General features: G+C 39.1%; 1 protein-coding gene across 4 annotated transcripts in view; it reads right to left on the bottom strand.

Moving 5' to 3' along the window:
* CLASP1 (cytoplasmic linker associated protein 1) overlaps nucleotides 1-20,474 on the bottom strand; it is a 310,506-nt gene that overhangs the window by 101,886 nt on the left and 188,146 nt on the right. For all 4 annotated transcript variants that reach the window (XM_073241304.1, XM_073241305.1, XM_073241306.1 and 1 more), the window contains exons 11-21: nucleotides 19,817-19,969; nucleotides 16,703-16,776; nucleotides 15,472-15,564; nucleotides 14,341-14,486; nucleotides 13,339-13,474; nucleotides 12,227-12,297; nucleotides 8,656-8,715; nucleotides 6,958-7,035; nucleotides 5,281-5,448; nucleotides 4,634-4,683; nucleotides 3,664-3,834 (exon numbers count right to left, since the gene is read on the bottom strand). In XM_073241304.1, the coding sequence (XP_073097405.1) occupies nucleotides 3,664-3,834; nucleotides 4,634-4,683; nucleotides 5,281-5,448; nucleotides 6,958-7,035; nucleotides 8,656-8,715; nucleotides 12,227-12,297; nucleotides 13,339-13,474; nucleotides 14,341-14,486; nucleotides 15,472-15,564; nucleotides 16,703-16,776; nucleotides 19,817-19,969 (1,200 nt within the window). The remainder of the gene's footprint in view (nucleotides 1-3,663; nucleotides 3,835-4,633; nucleotides 4,684-5,280; nucleotides 5,449-6,957; nucleotides 7,036-8,655; nucleotides 8,716-12,226; nucleotides 12,298-13,338; nucleotides 13,475-14,340; nucleotides 14,487-15,471; nucleotides 15,565-16,702; nucleotides 16,777-19,816; nucleotides 19,970-20,474) is intronic.

Raw genomic sequence — 20,474 nt, 5'->3', positions numbered from 1 at the left:
TTCATTGTAGGAACTTTTCATTTCACAAACTTGTTCGACTCCCAAGAACCTCCAGTAGGGTTTCATGAAAATTCAGATTCCCCTGGTGCTCTCAAACTTAATCAAAATTTTCAGCGGGGAAGAAGCCAGGACTGTTCTTTCAGCAAGCATCTAGGTAATTTTTATGATGAGGAAAGTTTGAAGAACACTGATCCTGGGACTAGTTCATCTTTAAAAAAACATTCCACTACTGTTTCCTTTATGAGTCCCTTAGGAAGTAGCATGTGGATTAAAAGTACTGTGAAATGTACATATTAAGATAAAACCCAGTCTACTTTGCAGACTAGTGCCTTACAGTGGCTAAGTAATACATGGAAAGTAAACTAATAGTCCTTAATTTGTTAAATCATTATCCTGAGGGTTGGTGGGTTGAAATCACTATCTTAAGCAGATGAGGTTCCTCTAAATTTCAACTATTTGAAGTATTATCATGCTTTCTATTTAGAGACTTTGCAAAGGGTGATCTTGTCTAGCATGTACTAATCAAAGACCTGTACAGACTAAATAGCTACCTAAAATTTAGAAGACAATGCAAAATCAGGAAGAGCCTCTTCTAACTGGCACAAAAAGAAAAAGTGGGTTTGGGTACTTGCACTTCTTTCACACAAGGATGCTATATCCTTGTGTATGGTACAGAACACAGTACATGGAAGGCATTTAATCCAAGGTTGATAAGTGAATAAGAGTAAGTGAATGCATGGGATATGTGTCAGTGATAGAGGAAAAAAACAAACAAACTCAGCAGCATCTTCAGGGGAGAGAAAAGCATTTTTTAAAATTTCTATTAATTACCTGGTAGAAAGACTTCACCAGCCTTTAATTTGAATAAATTACACTGATATTTACTTTCAAAATAGGAAAGGCAAATCTGAGAGGCCCAAAAAAGCACAAAAGTAAAGAAGAGGAAATGAAAGCTAAGGTGGTGCTTCAGGAGTAATAAAATCTGAGGCAAGCAGCCCCTGAGGACAGTCACACACAAAGTCACGTCAATGCTCCTCCCCAGTGTGGGTTTAGCATCACACCACACACACATATTCAAGTGCCAAATTCACAAGAACAATGACTGACCAAGAAAGGAGAAGAGAAACCAAGTGGATGTCAGGTGAAAATCCAGGGCAATATAATGAAGAAGGGCAGAGGGAACAGCGTGCAACAGCATGCAGGTGCCTCGGCGAGGACGGGGGCGGGGGAGGGGGGGCAGCAGGCAGCTCTCAGTGCAGACAAAGCACCGGGAGAGGGAGACACACCTCAATCACAAACAAACCGCTTACCCTCAGCTTTAGTGGCAGTACCATCTTTAAGCAAATTAAAAAACAAGGGAAGGGATAACAGGGAACAGTTAGTAACATTAAAAAAATTAAAAAGCAGAATGTTATTAGCTACTAAGAAAGCAAAAGCTCAATTTGAAATAAAATTAAGAAGGAAACAAACTGAACGGCAAAGCAGAGTCTGAAGCACATAATGAACTTTATATTGAAATCAGCTTAGTACAATGCGCTTTTGCCTTTGGAAAACAAAACCAAAAAAGGCAACAAGGGTGGTGCCTTACTTAATAGAGTGACTGTTTTTTTGTTTTAGCCAACCCTCACTCTCTTCACAGTTCCTTTTTGGTTTAGAACAAAGTACTAGCAGAATTTAAGGTGTGGGGGAAGGGGACTAAAAACTAACATACTGCAGAGTCACTGCAAGGACAGAGGCAAGTACGAGCTCTGAGAAGCTAGCTCTGGCAACGCCTATCCCAGCTACATGGGGAGCAGCAGAAGCTGGACACATGGTACTTGAATCAAGGCCTATGGACTCCACATCTTCCCTCATGTGTCTGGACTCTAGAAATACGGAAAAGGATCATCAGGGTTAATGCTACACTTCAGTACATAAGTAAATGTGGCAACTGCTTGGCAGGATTATGTTATTATATTTTAGGGATTTTTGGTTGTTTTGGACATAAGGAAACTAGAGGTAGACTTCTCAGGAAACAGTAAGGGAATGGGAATACGCTACTCTTGCTATTTGAAGAGGTGACACTGGGCTGAAAATTTATCAGGGCTTCTAAAAGGTCAGTTGTATACATCAGACCAAAAGGCCCAAGTTATTTTATTGGCACTGAGGGAAGTCTACATGTCCACATTGAAACAGCCCAAATAGGCACAGGAAAGAGACCAATAGGTACTCTAACAGCTGGTTTTTACTCAAGTGTTCAATAAAACAAATACTAATTATAAATGCTCATGGTGGATCAAATGTTTTGAAAGATAGATAAATAAAAACTGAACTAAAATTAACAGAACTACTTCACCACAGGAGAAAGTAGTTCTGGCTTCTCTCTTACTCAATGATTACATATCAACATGGTACTATAAACACTCCTGCGTCATGCTCCAGTAGTTAAATGTAGAAAAGGAGGCCTCCTACTGGGTTTCCTCACAATCAGAATTTATCTACATTTGAGGTATTGTCAGAGACAACAAGATGGACTTGACAGACATTCCAGAAGATATTCCTTTCAAATTAACATGCTCCTATCACAATCATGATTTCTTTCCCCCTACAGGATAATAGTGTACAAAGAACTTTTATATCACTTTATTTATCCCTATCACATATCTGGGTTAGGTGACTATTATTACAATGAATTTATGGGTAGAGAAAACAGACTCAAAGATCCCATGGCCTGTTCAAGGTTACCAAGCTGACAAATGCAGGCCCAAGAACCTTCTCTTGGTGATGGCTCACTTTCATGCTCAAAACATTTTTAGAACATTAGTTTTAGAACTGAGTTTGGAATTAGTTTGTAAACCACATAAAAGTAATTCAGTCTCAATGTTTCATCAAGTTTAAATTGTCTTCATTCCTATAAAGTCCAAAATAAAATCCATCCATCTAAGTTCCCAGACTTTGGCTTTGAAAGACTTTTTCTAACAAAAATTCAATTGAAATAAACTATCAGTCTTACATATGGTGGGCATTAACCACCTGCCCAAAACCTGAAAAAGTGGTCTACCACTCTGTCAGAAATTAGTTCTTTTGAAAACAATAAAAAAAAATACTTTTGGTTATTGCTAGAGTAACTGCACGCTGTTCCCAAGGTGACACATGGAAGGACAACACTCTTGTACAATACGGTTATGTTAACTAGTCCACCACATTTACCTAGAAGTCGTTCCCCCCCACCCCCTCTACTCCAGTTATATTCACAAACTGGGAAATAATCTCACTGCAATGACAATCTGTGCTGAATCCCTCACTAAAACCTCTGGCTCTGCTCCCAGCAATGTCAGGAGGGGAGAAAGCCTAGGTTTGGCAGTGAAGAGGTAGCTTAGTGCTGGCTGGGCTGCCACAAAGGGGAGGAAAGCTGAAGAAAGGAGGTGCTCAGTGCCACACCACTTGGACACGAGTGTGCTGACTCACCACTAAAAAAGATGATGCCCCAAGGAAAAGGGAGACTCAATAAAGGGTGGCTGCTACCCAGCAGCAAGTGCACAGAGTCACTCACACTGACATACTGGTGAACAGTGAGTATTTTCTTGGTTATGGCTTTTTGTTAAGTTGCTAAAAACCCTGAGCAGAGGTAGGTATCATCTCAAACAGCAGAACTGGGGGAAGAGGTGGTGGGGTCCTCATTACCTAAGGATGCATATGACCCTGGAGGCAAGGCTGCTGCAGAGCTGAAGGGTGTGGTGCCTGAAGCTGAGGAGACTTTGGACTTGGCGCTGGCCGCTGCATTCACGTCAATGTCACTTCGAGACCGCTGGAGGGAACCAGTCGTTGACACCGATTTGGTACTAACTGTGGAGGCTTTAGTGGTGAGAGAGGAAACGTTAGCAAGGACTCTATTAGAATGTGAAACACATACTGTTAAAACTTGTTTCAAATTTTGTTGAAAACAAATATTAAGTTATAACAAAGGCTGGAGCACATAAGCACTGACCAGCAGCTTCTTCTGGTCACTGCAGACACAGTTCAGCCAGTGTGAAGGAACATGAAAGGGACTGCAGCAATACACCTGCTACACCTACTGTCTTGTAATCAAACACTGCAAACTCCAAAGAAATGGACCATATTTCGGGTTAAGAGGAGCAGTGAAGTAATGAAAAACCGTTCACATCTGGCCAGTTTCCTCACAATGGGGCGTAAACATGCACCCTTTCCTGACTGCCCTTCCTTCTCAGGAAATACTCTGCTCCCCCACCTCTGGGTACCACCAAGCTGCTGCTGCTGCTCAAAGCACCCCAAATGGTCTTCACTCTCTCATCAAGTGATTGGAGCAAAGGAGCGGCACTATTAAAAGCAGTACCCACATGCTGGAGGGAGGGTTGTTGAGAAAAAGGCAACAGAACTCAATTTCTGCCTGCCCATGTTGTCCTGCCCACATCTTCCTGACAATATCTTCCTCACAGCCATCAGATCCTGGGAAGCAGGGTTGTGCTGTGGCAGTCAGAGCAGATCAGAGCAGCATGGTCTGCAAACCTGAGCAACCTGCCAGCAAGTTGTTGGCTTCCAGCAATTGAGCTGCCTCTGGGAGCACGGCCGCCCAGCTGAGGGAAGGAAGCACAGAGGCCTCCCGCAGATGGCCTTCTCACACTGTCAGTCTTACCTCTAGAGGTGGTACTTCCAGTAGGACTTCTTTTGGCAGAGAGTGGCCGGCTGAAATAAACAATCAAATGTGCACTTTATGTACATTCATGCATGTATGATCTACAACAGGAAATTATGGTAACAATTTCAGAGGTTTCAAAATTTGAGGTAATATGGACCACAATCTTATAAACCCCCAATTTGAGACAAAGCTTTAGTGTTGTATGAATGCTATTTTGGACTATCTCTAATCCCACAGAGATAAGTCCTAACTAGAGACAGACATTAAGAACACAGAGTAAAGACAGTAAATATATCAAGTCCCAGGTTCCAATTGTCCTCCCTTTCCAAACCTGTCTCCAAATTAACACTTGTATTCTCTTAGAAGACACTTCAAATAATTCACTTATGTCCCTCCAAAACTGTCATCTAGGACTGCCATATAAATTTAACTAAGAACCACTTACGGCAGAGACTAAAGCCACCATTTTTTCCTCATTTGCCACAGTATCTTACCTCATACCCAAATCCATCTGAAGACGGATGTAAGAGGGAATTGTAACAGGCACACACAGGTAAAAAACACATTCAGAATTTGTGTTCTCATGCAGAAAACTTTAAAAAATAAAACCTCACACTAATGAAAAGCATAGGTGAATTCCTTACTTGAGACTCTCTTGAGAGCTAGAAGATGAACGATCAGATTGGGGCAGAGACACGATGCTGTCTGAGTTCTTCAAATGGGACTGCAGAGCTTTCTGGTAGGAGGACTCCAAGGTGTGGTATAAATGCTCTGCTTCCCTGCTGAAGTGACTGTGGAAACCCCAGTAACACCTAGGGGAGACACACAACTGTCTGGTATAGTTAGCCGATCATAACAGGCTTTTCCGAGCTCTGGAGTATACCACATATTTCCAAGGACTAGAATCCTCAGTTTACCTGCTATCAGTAGCAGCATGACATTAGGACAAGGAGGCTGGTAAGAACCTGCCCTAACAACTAACTGGTTTTTTGACACTGGGCAAATTACTTCTCTGTCTCAGTCTCATTTATAAAATGAAAATTAAAGGACTTAACTTCCAAGACTGAAGCCTTAGCAAAGATGGTGCTAAAACATAAAGAACTACACGTAGAGCACAACAGGGACTCATTATTGGTTGCTTTCATAAATGCAATTTAACATTCATTCATTTGAAGTATTTGAAATTACCCTAGGTAACTGTACCAAGGAAAAATGGAAAGACATTCAGAGCTACTTAAAATCTGTGTTGCATTATGAATGAAGAAGTAAAAAAAAAATTAGGGAAGGGGAAAATACAAGAACAAGAAAAAGAAGAGCATAAACAGATCTTTAACAAACCCATTTCTAATAGTTTTTATCAACTCTTAATATGTCACTTTTTTTGGTAGGAACTAAATAAGCAAGATAAGGGTGTGGCAAGCATTTCAGTGTTATGGTGAAGTCCTCCATAAGACTAAGAAGCCAGGGAAACACTGGGAGAGCAGTCAAAAAGCATGATCAGGATGTATTAACGTAGCTGAGTAAAAGAGATATTCCAGGCTAGTAAGAATACATTTAACCTGTATCAGTTAGAAGAGGTAGTCAATTGTCAAAGTATAGAGAAAACCACTACAGGTACAAAAATTGGCAGCACTAATCTATGCACTGACTGAGAGAGAATAAGGCTCACCTTCAAAAACTTCTGGTATTGTTAGTCACAGTGGCAAAATTATTCCCGGGGAGGTACTGAATGAATGGGGCCACAGCCCTAGGGCTGGAGTGTAGACAGTCCTAATGGCAAACTGCCTCAAGCCCGAGATGGCAGCCACACCAAGTCAGCACTGTGATCATTCAGAACATCAGATCCCCCACCAACCTTCCCTCAGGGCCATTCATTCTGGCAAAGCAACCACTGATTCTTGTGAAGCCGTGGTCACAGGAAAAGATCCCTGTGATGGTGATTTTTCATAGTAAATCAAAAAGTTCCTTTGGATTATGACTTGGCTTTTAACAGCTCAATGAGTAAGAGAAGACATTCAGAGTACATGCAAGTGATATTCTGATTCATGTAGTAATTTCTCATAAATCTAAAAATGAGCATTCTGCTGTCTACTCCAGTCTTGTTTATATTCAAATAACACTATTCAGTCTTTCAAGCCTACTGGACAACCTCCTAACAAATAACTAGAGAAATATTTTGAAATGGTCTTTTGGGGTCATATTTAAGTCATGATTAATGAAACATGTTCATGTAACTTAATGAGTTTTTAATAAGGCAATCTAGACAGGATACCAAATGTAGAAGAAGTTAATAAAAAAAGTGGTGAACAGTAAACACTTACTTTCTGGCTTCTATCCTTGCTTCAGAATCAGCGTCATGTATTCCTTTCTTTATTGTTTCAGCTAATACTGATATGTGTCTAGATATTTAAAAAGGAGGGCAGTAACAGTTATTAACATACAGCTTCATTCGGATGAAAACAGGAGTGAGAGATAACTTCAAAATGGCAACGTGTAACTTGGAACCTTTGTGCCAAGTAAGTCAACTAACAGGCTTAGAAAGTCACAACACTCCTTGCAGATCTTCTAACTTCTAATTCTGTCCCAGTACCCTGCCCCCTAACCTCATCCTACCCCCACCTATGCACACTGGTCACCCTACTTTCCTGTGTGATTATTAAAAATAACAGCTAATTTTTCTTCAGGTCATACTTACTTAGCTCAACCCTTTATGAACTCACACAACAAAACCTATTTTTCCATGATCAGAACTAGTTAGTATGAAAATTATAATGAGATAATAATCTTGACACTGAAGAAGCTATCTGTAGCATGTTTCTGTAATTCAACAGACTTTTTTCAAGTTCCACTAAGTAATATCAACGATCATATAAAATTATGCAATCATTTTGTAAATAGGTATTCTCTTTAGCTATGTTCTACCCTGGCTGAGAAGAAATCATTAAACTGTTTCACTGAGTATTTAACATTTTTAAGAAAAGGGTAATGACTAGAATGAATAGTTTCGCAGCAAAAAGACTAGTTACCAGTCCAGCAAACTCTTCTTTTTGAAGAAATGAAAGAAGACATTCTTTCTTTCATTCAGTAAATATTTAGCAAGCACCTGCGAGATGGCAGATGCTGAGCTAGGAGGCGAATGAATACAACAGGTGACCTCTGAATTCTTCATGAATTTCTGTTCTACTCACCTGTCCCCATGTTAAATCCCTCCCTCCACTTTCCACCTCTAAAGTCCAAAACCATTGGCCAAATAAAGCAGATATAATGTCCACGAGATTAAAGAACAAAGAAGTATTGTTATCTTCTATATTCAAAGTATTTTCAGATGAAACTACCTCTAGGAGGCTTGGCTTCATTTCATCTCTGACCACTGCAGTATGGAATGAGACTCCCAGCAGTACTCAATTTATTAAAATTCCAGTACTAATGTTTAGTATGCCGCAAAGTTCTTCACACAACTTATGCGACACCATTTTGTTCCCAAATTTAACCAGAAAGAATAACAGACACCTAAAAATGACAGGAACTAAAAATGACAAAGAATGAATCTCAAAGAGTTCCACTAAGCCTACTTTTCATTATGATCATGTGAAACTTACCACAGACGAACCTGAATAAAGAGAAAGCTACTGACTTTCTTATACAGAACAATCAAAAAGAAAACTTTCAAATGAGTGAAATTCCTTTAAGGCCATAAGAATTTCACCTTGCTCGCTACAAGCACCTTTAAACATGTACCTCACTGGAACTGATAGGAATGTCAGGCAGCAGGATCCAAGTCAATAAAGAGTCATTCCTTGCTTTGTAGTCATCACCATGCACACATTTTGATCAGTGTAACTCACTAAAAGCTCCTGCCAATGTTATGTGCCTCACATGAGCAGGAATAACAGAAGTAGTTATGCAAACAAATGCTTAGCCTCCTCCAATTCTTATATAAAGGGGTTGGACCACTCACTGAGGCATTAAATCTCAAGATTCAATTCAGAGAAAAAAAAAATCAGCACCCAGATACTCACCGTTCCAGTGAATGTGTCTGCCATTCTTGTAAAAGTAAATCTAAAAACTCAAAACAGCGCCTGAGAATTGTAAAGAAAAAATGTGACTTGGTAATTTGTATGTTAGAGAGGCTTTTTTCTGAAGTGACCCAACACTACTTTACTTTCTATAATTGGTAAATTTCCTCTAATTTTTATGATTCAAAAGCTGCAACATAAAGATGGAATCAGAACTGACTGAAAACCAAAGCAAATAAAAATAATAATCAAACATCTGTGGTGGTCAAAAGAAAAATCACAGAGATATAGGGACAGGAAGCAAGCATTCCCTTCAAATTAGAAACTTGACCTACAAGGCAATTATTATTAAAAAGGCCTATCACTGTCATTTGTTTTTATACCTCCAATAATGTTCATACAGGATGGACACACACACAAAAGATCAACGCACATTAACATTAGAGAATCAGAGAACAAGTTTTGGTATTAATTAATCTGTAATAATTGATTGTATTAATGTGTATTATAGTTTTCTGAGGAAACTCCGTATTGCTTTCCACAACGATAACCATACTTTCTTTCCCATTATCCTCCTAATTTAAAACCTCATACTTCATACAATTATAATCTCAATAAATCTTTAGTAAATGCTTACCCTGTGCTAGATGCTAGAGACACAATGGTAACCAAGACACAGTCCAGCAAGCATGACAGACAAAAAACAGTTACCATATGCCAGGAGCACAAGGGGCTCTAGAAGGACACAGGAGAGCCATTCAACTCAGTCCTCAGGCTGCCAACAGCCGGGGTGTGGGGGTAAAAGCTGACTTTCTCCAAGGAAAGACAGCCGCCTCAACCCACAACTTTTCCTCACTGTCACTTTCCCCTCCCAGGCCCCAACCTAGACCATGTTCATTCCATTTCCACAATTTTCCCGATGTCATTTCCTGGTCTGATTTCTCGTCTCCTTTCTTTTTTCTTCTTTTTTTAAATGTGTTTGTGCCTGGCTATATTTATTTAGCTATCTCAGCTTCAGTTGTTCATTCTTGTCTTAAATGTGTTAAAACAATCTGTTTACTCAAAAATATCACCTGTAAATTCAGTTTTTTGTTTTCGACTTCTTAGACTAACATCAAAGAACTGCATCAGTGTTGACATATTTTAAGCACATCATTATTGAAACACATCAGGTTATAACTTGTCTTTTTTCTTCACCTGCTCCTATTCATCATTCAAGATGCAGCTCAATTTTCAACTTGTCTATGAAGCGCCTTGGGAATATATCAGCTGGTTTTAATTACTGCTCTCTGATTTCCTTAATCCTCAATAGATATGTTGCAACTCACTCCTACATTGCTTTGTGTTACTTTTTTAAATCTCCCCAACTAAATTATAACCTGCTTAAAGGCAGGGAGATTGTGCAATCCACCTCTTACAAATTCTACAAAGCAAAGCTAGGTACAGGTTGAATAAAACACAAGTGCATGCCTCTGACACAGTGCCCTCTTTGGTGTTCTCAACCTTTCTGAAGGCAGAGGGGACTGGGAAGGGAGCTGGTCCCTATTACTTCTTTCAGCATTAAGACACGTGGCTCTGATTAACATTCACTCTAAATAGAGGAACAACAATCTAGGTGTGTGATTTAGGAACTGGTGAAGGAATGGCATTTCTTTTGTCACAGAGACTGTAGGCTGTTATTCATATTTAGTGCCAGAGGCTAGAATTATTAAATGCTTATGGACTGAACTGTGTCCCCCCCAAATTCACACAAAGCCCTAACCCACAACATGACGGCATCTGGAGATGGGACCTTTGGGAGGTAAGTGGGTCACAGGAGGTCATGAGAGTGAGGCTCTCAGGATGGGATTAATGCCCTTTGAGACACCAGAGAGCTTGCCTTCTTTCTCTGCTATGTGAAGACACAGCAAGAAGGCAGCCATCTGCAAGCAGCCCTTATCAGAACCTGCCCCCCAAAGCTAGCACCCTGATCTAGACTTTCAGCTTCTAGAACTGTGAGAAAATTGATGTTAGTTTTTAAGCCACCCAGTTATGGCATTTTGTTATGGCAGCCCACGCTGACTGATACGCTAAACATCCCATTATCTCCCACAACACAGATCTGTGTCAGGTCACTGGAGGAGCCCTATGCGCACAAAGGAAAGACATGCTCAACTCTGCTTGGAAACCTAAAACAATAGTGACAATAAAAATAACAGTAGCAGCAACAAATGCCAGGAACAGCTACCGCTTACTAAGCTTTTGCTAAGGGTCAAAATCCTTTTTCCTAAATGACCTGGAACCCACAGAGTAACTCCAACAAGAGTACTCTCACTCCTGTGGTCAATCAGGAAGAAAAGGGGACACTTCTGCCCCAGTCTGTCATGCTCTCAAGTTCACTACTGTCCCTCTACCAGCTGACTTCACATGCTCCTCTCTTCGGTGGCTGAAGCTGTTCCATAACCCCCTGAGAAGCTGAACGGTGGGGTCAAGGGCAGACTGCCTTCCTCAGACATACACAATTGAGCCATGCAGTTGGAAATGAAGCTTTTTCAGAGGAAGAAGCAAATTTCTTCCTCTCCTGGGTTTACACAGTTGGATTATTCCCCTTCTGTCCTCCCTCATGCCTTCCACACAGCTGTTAATAAGATGGCTATGGGGCCACCTTATGCTTACAAGGCTCCCTTACTGGTGGCAACCTGGTAGGACCAACATTAACAACTAGGAGAGGTGGGAAACAGCAGGCAGCTAAGGTAACCTGGGCTCTGAACCTTAGAGTGAAGGACTCTTCACTGGGCTAGGATTGACACAGAACTACAGGAAGGGGGCCCAAGGCTGCCACTAATTTACCCTACACAGCTCCTGATATGGCCCATGGAGAGGTTCCAGTGGTACCCACGAATCCCCTGAAATCTGTAATTTTATATTCTGTGTATTTTAGTAGACTCTCAAAAGACTGTGACTCAACAGTCAAGGGTCACAGATCCCAGCAAGAAGACCCATATTTCTGGCATGTGGTTTTGGGCCGCTCAGCAGGATGCAACACAAGACAGGGACTTGGTAACAAAGCCCTCACTAGCAACTCAAGCTATACTGTCTGGTTACATCTTCCCTAACTGCAGCAGAAGGTGACCGGTCAGGCTCAGAATCCCAGAAATCACGATTAGAAGATGCAAACAACATACACTTCCTCCTACCTATGTCAAGAGAAATTAACAGCCATTAATTTTTACAGTTTTCTTTCTTACATGCAGATATTGGGGTAGAACGATGATACAGGCAGAGGAATTACCTCAGGAAAAAATGTAAAGGGGTCCTTTCTGCCTCTCGCTTAACCTCCCACCCAATTAATTAACAAACCTACACACACACACACTTTCTCTCTCTCCCACACATAAATGCAAAACATAATAATGTCCAAATTTACTTTCCAGACTATTAAGATCATGATCCTTCAATCCAAAGGCATTTATTGCAGCAATCTCAAGTAGTATTAAACATTTCAAACATGAACTTTTTTCCATGGAGGTAAATTTGCAATTTTTTCCATTGTTAAACAATTCAAAAATAGTAAGAAAAATGTGTAAAAATTTACCTTCTAACTGCGACAGACTTAGAGGTACAGTTGCTTGTTATGACAGGTATGAGCCTAGGAATGTGAGTGTGCTGTGGAGAACAAGAAATGGGTGAGCACTTACAATATCTAAATAAAGCCAAACTAAGACCACCACTTCCTTACTAACAGACCTAAAGCACATACACATTCAACTTAGAACTTCACTGAGTTTAGAAAGGAAAAGGTATTTCATTGGATATTGCCAGAGGTCATGACAAAACTTACAGAGCCGAAGCAGATAACATGACGATGTATAAATAAACCCTTTATCAAAACATATCATTGGCCTGTTATCTAAGCAGTATAGATCTAAGTTCAAAAGAGGTCAACAGACCAATACATATCTTGATACTGTTTTCAGTGGAAATGTCCAATCATGGTTTTGGATTTAATAGCTGAAGTAGGCAGTGCTAACAGTAAGAACTAAAAATAATACAAAGTGACCCATGATAATCAGGAGTATTCTGCATAGATTTTAGTTAACATCATCAAGGGTCACCTCTGGGGCAAAGGGACTTGACAGTGAGGAAAAGGTGATGTGGAGAACTTTCATTTTAAGCCTTTATGTACTATTAAGATTTTACTGAAAACTAGTACATAAATTACTAGGATAATTATTTAAAATTTAAACAAGTGTTTAAAAAATATAACTGAAGATAGTATTCTGTTTCTGTATTTATATACAATTAATTAAATAAAAATTTCAGGTGAATAACAAAACCACAAGCACAAACACCTAAAATGGAATGACTGAGGATTAAGGAGAAAACAGGAGTCATATCTAGAGACATAAAGAACAGAGTATAAACTCAAAAGCAGATTCAGATGTTAAAGTACTTAAACCAATGATGAGTCAATGATCAATACCCCAGTAACTATACACCACACCCATAATTCACATTACAGAATATAAAAGGCTCTTATGCTATAACTGAGGGAAAATGGCCAATATTGTATGTACAACTACAAAAATGCAATGATTGATTCCAACTACATATAATCACTCTAATGAAAAATGTCTCTAATACTGCCTATCAATCACCAGTATTTACCACTTGCTTTTTACATCTATGGCTCCAAAATATACTTACCCTAATGATCAACCTAACAGCTACAACACCAGAAGTGGCCATAATTTTGGCACTGTTTGGAATTAAATTAAAGATAGTTGGCATAATGGCTTCAGCTCCATGGTCAAACTTATTTCCCAGAACTGATGATAGATGCCTACAATAAAAAAATGAACACTGGACTATAGTTATATTTCTGGCAAACAGTGAAGCATGTAAACCTCTTAACATTTTAGAGCATTCATTTAAAGTTTTCTAGAGATAAAGGACAAAGGTCTAAGTAAGATACTTTTAAAATACTTCCAATGTGCATGGAGAGGACTTGGCAAACAGCCATTAGCCCAAGAGTGTGTTCCTTTTTCTTTTTTAAATAAATCATTTCCAACTAATTAGTCTTAAAAGCAAAAACAAACTGATTATATACTAGTAAAAGAAATATGAAACGGCTCCCTCACCCTTTTTTACCCTTTTATTTTTAACATATAATACTCATGCGTAATGTCCAATGGTAGCCAAAACCTTGAGCAGCTGCAATGCCTTCTTCTATCGCTGTTTCTCTGATATCTGACACACTTTATAACACAAAAGTTCTAGCTTCAAACACCGACACAGGTTGAGCTAGGTTAAAATTCTACTGCAGTACATCCCTCTACAACTTTATAGCTCTAATACATTTCTAGAAACAAAGGACTCATATTCATGCTATATCCTGCCAACAAAATCAATGAAAAAGCTGAGCAAAAGAAGTTTATAAAATTTCATTTTTCCATATTATTAATAACAACTGCTTCAAGTTTAAAATAGAGCTTGCAGAGTTAAGTCACTGAATAAAATATGAGGTCTGTCATACTTCACAAAACTGGACAGGGAATACTGTAAAAGTATCAGTAAAGGATAACTGGAATGGATCAAGAAGACGAGTCAGATTTACACTGAAGAGCCCACTGGACATATTCAATGACCTACCCCTGACTTCAAGCCTATTTCACAATGTGGGAGAATCGGGAGCATTGCAATCCTTACCCCAGCGTGATACAAGCCTCCCGCACTACCTGAGACCGCAGATCCTTAGCAGATAGTTTAAAAGCTCCATCCAGAAGACGCAAATGCTGAAAGAAGTTATCATATTCGGCCGCGCCAGCCAAAAGTAAAGATCTAATCTTTTTTAGCTAATGAGATAGAAAAAAATTAAGAGATATATAAAACAATGTTTAAAACAGAAGTAACAGATCGGAAGCCAGAAGCCATCAAATATGATGTGCAATCAGTATCAAAGTTAAATGACATAGCAAGTTTTCCAAAAACAATTCAGCCAATTAAATATTAACTAATATTTCAAATCTGCATATCACGAATAAGAACAAATCATTCAAAAAAATGTAGTATCTGTGATAGATAAACACATTATAAATCTACGAAATGTATTTTTTAATTGGGAACATTTTAGTGTACTTACAGATTCCATTCTAATGATAAAATTACTAAAACCTTCATTTTAGCTTCTAAAAAGCTCCTCCCCTAAGCTTCTCTTCCACTCCAGCTGCCATTTATTTAATGACTTAAAGGGAGAAACACCCCTTCAGTCTCTTTATGGTAACCTCCATTGAATGACTTTAACAGGCTAGTCTGAATTTGAAATAGAATGCAACAGCAATTATACCCCCTCTCCTTGCCAGTCAACTACTGTGAAAGAACTTTCCTCAGGTAACACACCCTCACTTCAACAGTCAGCCCACCTACTGTCATTAATACATTCTTAAAAATAGAAGGGGACAGAACTTTCTAGCAAGTGGTATGAAGAAAGAAAGGAATAGAGGGACAGGTACTGAAAATGCCACCAAAAAGCCACTTAACTGGCCCCAAATCACAGATTAGACCTTTTCTAATATAAGAGTGAAGGCCATGCCCAAGCATTGCATCATAAGGTCTTTGTTCAAAGTACAGGAAATACATAAAGGTATAAGTGGGCATATTTCAAAAGCAGAAATAGAAATGGGGTACTCCATTAAAAAGATAAAGTGTAAATATGGTCATTTACATGTAAAATATTTCCTACTTAAAATTCATTACATCTGTATCCAATTTCTAAATAAAGTATGTAGAATATTTAAATAAATCTAACAAAAATGTAATCACATGAAATCAATGGCTTACAGCATTTACTCTTTGCTCCCAATCATGCTTGTCATCAGATAATATTTCCCTAATCTTGTTTATGGATTCTTCAAGGTCTCGGCAAGAATAAATCTGTAAGCAAAATTAATTCACAATTAACTTAAGAAAATGTACAGAATAAACAAATATTATTTCTTAATTACATGGAATCAAGAGCATTTATTAAGTATAGTCAAATCATTTCATTTTTCAGAAGGCCTTAGAACATGTAGACAGTTTTCTCTTAGAAAGAGCTTCTTCCTATCATGAGTATATACCCACTAGATTTGATGCCCATGTATGGATAACCTTGCCTCAAACACAGCTCTACCAAACACTTAAAAGATGATGCCATGTACAAAAGAGAAAGGAGCCCATGGGGAAGCCCCCCTGTCAGTGATGCCCAAGTCATTTGTTGCCCTTAGTATTATTTGTAACACCACACTTTATCTGTAATTTTAAATGCTTTCAAACTACTTTCTCATTTATCTCCACTACTTACAAAATATGTAGGGGAATAATCAACCAAGAATAAGGTAGGCTGGGAAGGCCAAGGCCTTAAGGATAAACCTGAGCCTAAGCTGCTTGTTATCTGAGTTATCCACATATGGCAGCCATGTAACAGGCTACCCATGATTCACAGACAAGGCGTTCTGTGGGAATACAAACACGGCTATCAATGTGAGCTAAGGGAAAGCAGTCTTAGCCCCAACTCAACAACACATGGAAGTGAAGCACAAAGCAGTTAAAGTGTGTGACTGCACCCCAACTTTTACAATCTTTGCTTCATCTGTTACTTAAAGTGAAGCATCAAGATGGTATAAATTATGCTTTTATTAAATCATTCTTTATAGCCTTTCAGACACTTACATCTTTCAAATTTACAAATTTTTCTTTCTAAGAAAAATCCCTAAATATGCATGCATCTTTGGTCTCTCATCTAATCCACCTCTTCCCCCTCCTTTATGTGACCTGACCCACAAACTTATTACTAGAGAAAAGAACTTCTCTCTGGGTCTCATTCAAAGATCATTGTAGGACTTGACTTTTGCTCTTCTTTCCAGCTATAAAAGGCTCCAACATTTTCTGGTCTGCAAACTCAGATCTCCTAGTCTTGATAGTTAAAATTACCTTACTTAGAAAGGAACTTCACGTAACACATATCAGAAACATGAAATTGGGCAAGTGAGCCTTTACTTATTTTTATTCAAACCCAAATATCCCCATTCACCTGCACTACAGGTACATCATCAAATGCTTTAATAAAGTCCTCTTCATCAACAGCACCAGCTCCTTCTTTTGCAGCTATAAAACAGATTAATTTTTAAAATGTAAATGCACATTGGAGTCTGAATATACACTGTCAAAATTACATTTTGGAAGAGTGTACTTTCTTTTTAAAGGTTTAATAAAAATTTAGAGTGTTGTGAAATTGACAAATATTACTTTTAATATCAAGATGAAATACAGTGATTCTATAATATTATACACATTAGCTTAAAGTCACTTAAAGAGACTACTTGTCCGAGGGACAGTCTAGCCTTTAAAGGATTTAGATTACTTATATTGTATTAATATACAAACCTTTTGAAAGATTCCTAATAAATAGATGTAACAGAAAATTTAACTCAAGGAATAAATTAGATTACATTACTATTACAGATTTAACACAGATCTTCAATGAAATACGTAAATGCCTTCTAAAGAACTTAACAGTTTCATTTTAATTTTGTATGAGTCTCAAAACATTTCCATTTCTTTTAATTAGGATAACTGGAACAGTTTATTATTTATGCTTCAGTATCAAGTATCCCCCATGAAGCTGTTGTAAGGTGTTCTGTATAGTTAAAAGGTAACTGCTATCATTTCAGAGGAAATCACGTGACGTTTTGTCAGATTTCCTTACTAACGCTTTCAAAATTCATGTCCAAGGTCATCTTTGTGACCCTCATTAATGATATAAACTGGTTAGTCCAAGTCTTTTCTAAAGTTTCTTACCAGACAAGCTACCCGGTATTAGGGTCCTGATGGACTTCCTAGAAAGAAAAGGGCTTTACAGATAATTCTTGGTAACAGTAAATGCTGTGTCCCTTCTGATGAAGATCAGTCACACTGGGCTTACAAGCACGCTATAAAGAGACCACAGTAGCAGCATGTTATGATGTGGTATGCCCTGTGTTTTAGCACAGACTGCATCCCTGAGCAGAGGTCCTGAGCACCTTCTCTGTGTGAGGCACCACACCACATGCCCATACACTGACTACAGTCCCTGAGCCCAGGGGATCTCACAGAGTCAACAAAGAAATTCATGACTATACTATAAAATAAAAGGGAAAGGGGAAAAGGATGAGAGCTGGGCTCAGAGGGAGGACAGGGCTGACATCACTGTATAACCTATACAGTTGGCATTTTGGAAGAGGTATAGATAAGAGGGAGGAAAAGAAGTGGTCTGATCATGTGGAAATTTTCAAGCTTGGTTTGTGGGATTGATGCCATGTAAGAACAGATCAAGAAAAAGAATTAGAAAGATTTTCAGCCATAAAAAGGAATGAAGTACTGATCCATGCTACAATGTAGATGAGCCTCAAAATCATTATGCAATGCGGCAGAACCTGGGCAGACAAAATCACATATTGTATAATTCCATTTCTTGAAATACCTAGGATGGGTAAATGCACAGAGGCCAAACGTAGATTATTGATTGCCAAAAGATGGGGGAAGAGAGAAATGAGAAGCAACTGTTTAAAAGATACAGAATTTTCTTTGGGAATGATCAAACTGCTTTGCAACTAGATAGAGGTGATAGCTGTACAACACTGGGAATATATTAAATGTCTTTGAATTGTTATCTATAGAATGGATCATTTTATATTTTGTGAATTTAGTCTCAATAAAGAAAAATTAATTTTTAAAAATGCACCAAAAAAGATTAGAAAGAACTAAGAACAACAAACGTAATGTTAAAACACAGACACAGGCCCAACATGGAGTCACTTCTGCTGTGCCAAGTCACCAAACTGGGGCTTCATACTACAAACCTAATTGTAGTTTCAACCTCCCCCAGAAATGCAGTCACTCGGGAATTATCTGGTCAGCATAGATGTCACATATGCCCTCTCCATCCCCAAAGGAAGATGAGAACACCCACCTAACAAGACGCTTGTCCCTGCCTCATCTCACACACAGGTAGTGCCGGAATGTGCACAGCACGGTCCTTTAGGACACTAACTAGATGTGTCTGTGCCACATCTGCTTGAGGTACTGATAAATGTAACCTCTTTTCTGCACATATGCACTGCTGTAGAAAAAGTATTCAAGATGTCTCCAATGAAGAGGCATCAAAGAGGTTTATCAGAGCACAGTGATGGGCCACTCGAGCCATGGTCCTCAGCAAGACTAGGAATAAACCATCTTTCTTAAATACAATGGCTGTGTTGATTTTAGTCGACGGTAAGAAATAACTACAGCTTTTCCTTCTGCTGTCCTGATGTGACTGACCATCACTCTGCCAGCAGCACGGCATTTTAATACAGAGCTACTGGCAGCGGAGGTGGTGTGCCTGCAACTCGCTGACTCAGACTCACAACACTCTAGTGCCAGGTCAGAAAGTAGGACAGCCAAACAGGGGGACAGTGCATTCTAATGCTAATCCTTACTCCAATTTAGCTCATCCAGCCAAGGTCAAAAGCCCAATGCTAACAGTGAGCATGGTTCAAAAAGCAGTGGCTACACAAATTTTTGAGGTAAAAACTAGGAAATTTGCATGTAAATTTAAAAGGTGACAGCTGCAAAGTGAACATGTATATAACAAGAGTTCAAACTATCTAAACTTGGGGGTGGGAAAGGTGGGATTAAGGGAAGAAATCTTTGTAGATCAATTTTCAGAGCCTCAGGGAGCTAATTGCACCATTTACTTACACTGGTATCACCAGGAAAAATACTACTTGTAGGAATAAAATAGTTCTTATTAAAGAGAAGGTAGATGATCTGACTTGTAGTCTCAGTCTTGACAAACAGAAACTGGTGGAAAGGTCCCATCATAATTCTGGGCACTGCCACCAGGGTATGCTCTTGCACTTTCTCTCAGGGAGGCTTTGCCCCTGTTCGCTGCCTTCTCCAGGCCCTGCTTTACCCATACATAGTAACACAGCAGCTCAAACCTAACATCTGTCAGCTTACCAGTGTCAACAGCACAGCACTAGTTTAATTAAAGAATGGCAAATAGGAACCTTTTGCAAACAGGATTACTTCACTTCTGAAGGACACAGACAGCAAGCACCAAGCACATCTGGTTTTAAAAGCTGGCAGATCTGACCCCCACAACCCCACATGGGCTTGGTCTTACCTGAAGACTTGGATCCAAGAGAAGATGATCCAAGCCGGCGGGTGGTCCCCATTCCAATGTTCCTCCGTGAGCTTGGTGGGGCTTTGGATGATGTAGAACTGGCAGAAGAAGGCCTATTACCATCCACAGACTCTTCATCATCAAAATTTTTATCTGAAGAGTAAGCACAGAAATCATTGTGGTTCTTTTTTTTTTTTTTAAATACTTTATCACCTGAGTTTGAAATGACTCGTCTTAGACTGTGTGCCTACTCTTGGAATCTGGGGTGCCTGTCCAGGCTCCAGAGAGGCCTCAGGTAGGTCCAGAATGCAGCTATAATCATGTTTGCTTTCACATCACCTAGAATGCTCTCCCACTCCAATTTTGGAAAACTGAGAAAACCTAAAGAAGAAAACAATCTCTCTTAAAACTACCACTCAGAAACATTCATTTTGCCATTTTGGCATATTTCTGACCATTCTTTCCTTCAATTTTTTTTAATAGCTGACAAGAGACTATGTATCATTTGGGAACACTGCTTACTTCAAATATGTGCATTTTCCATCTGACGAAATATTCTTCATAGGTACCATTTTAATGGTTGCATAGCACTTTGTAACTAGAAAATGCCACAACTCAAACTCTCCTTTACTGTGATACATTTAGGGTGGTTCTAATT

The sequence above is a fragment of the Manis javanica genome, chromosome 7 (genome assembly GCF_040802235.1).
Source record: "Manis javanica isolate MJ-LG chromosome 7, MJ_LKY, whole genome shotgun sequence".
Classification (NCBI taxonomy): domain Eukaryota; kingdom Metazoa; phylum Chordata; class Mammalia; order Pholidota; family Manidae; genus Manis; species Manis javanica.
This window is presented reverse-complemented; position numbering and strand designations above follow the sequence as displayed.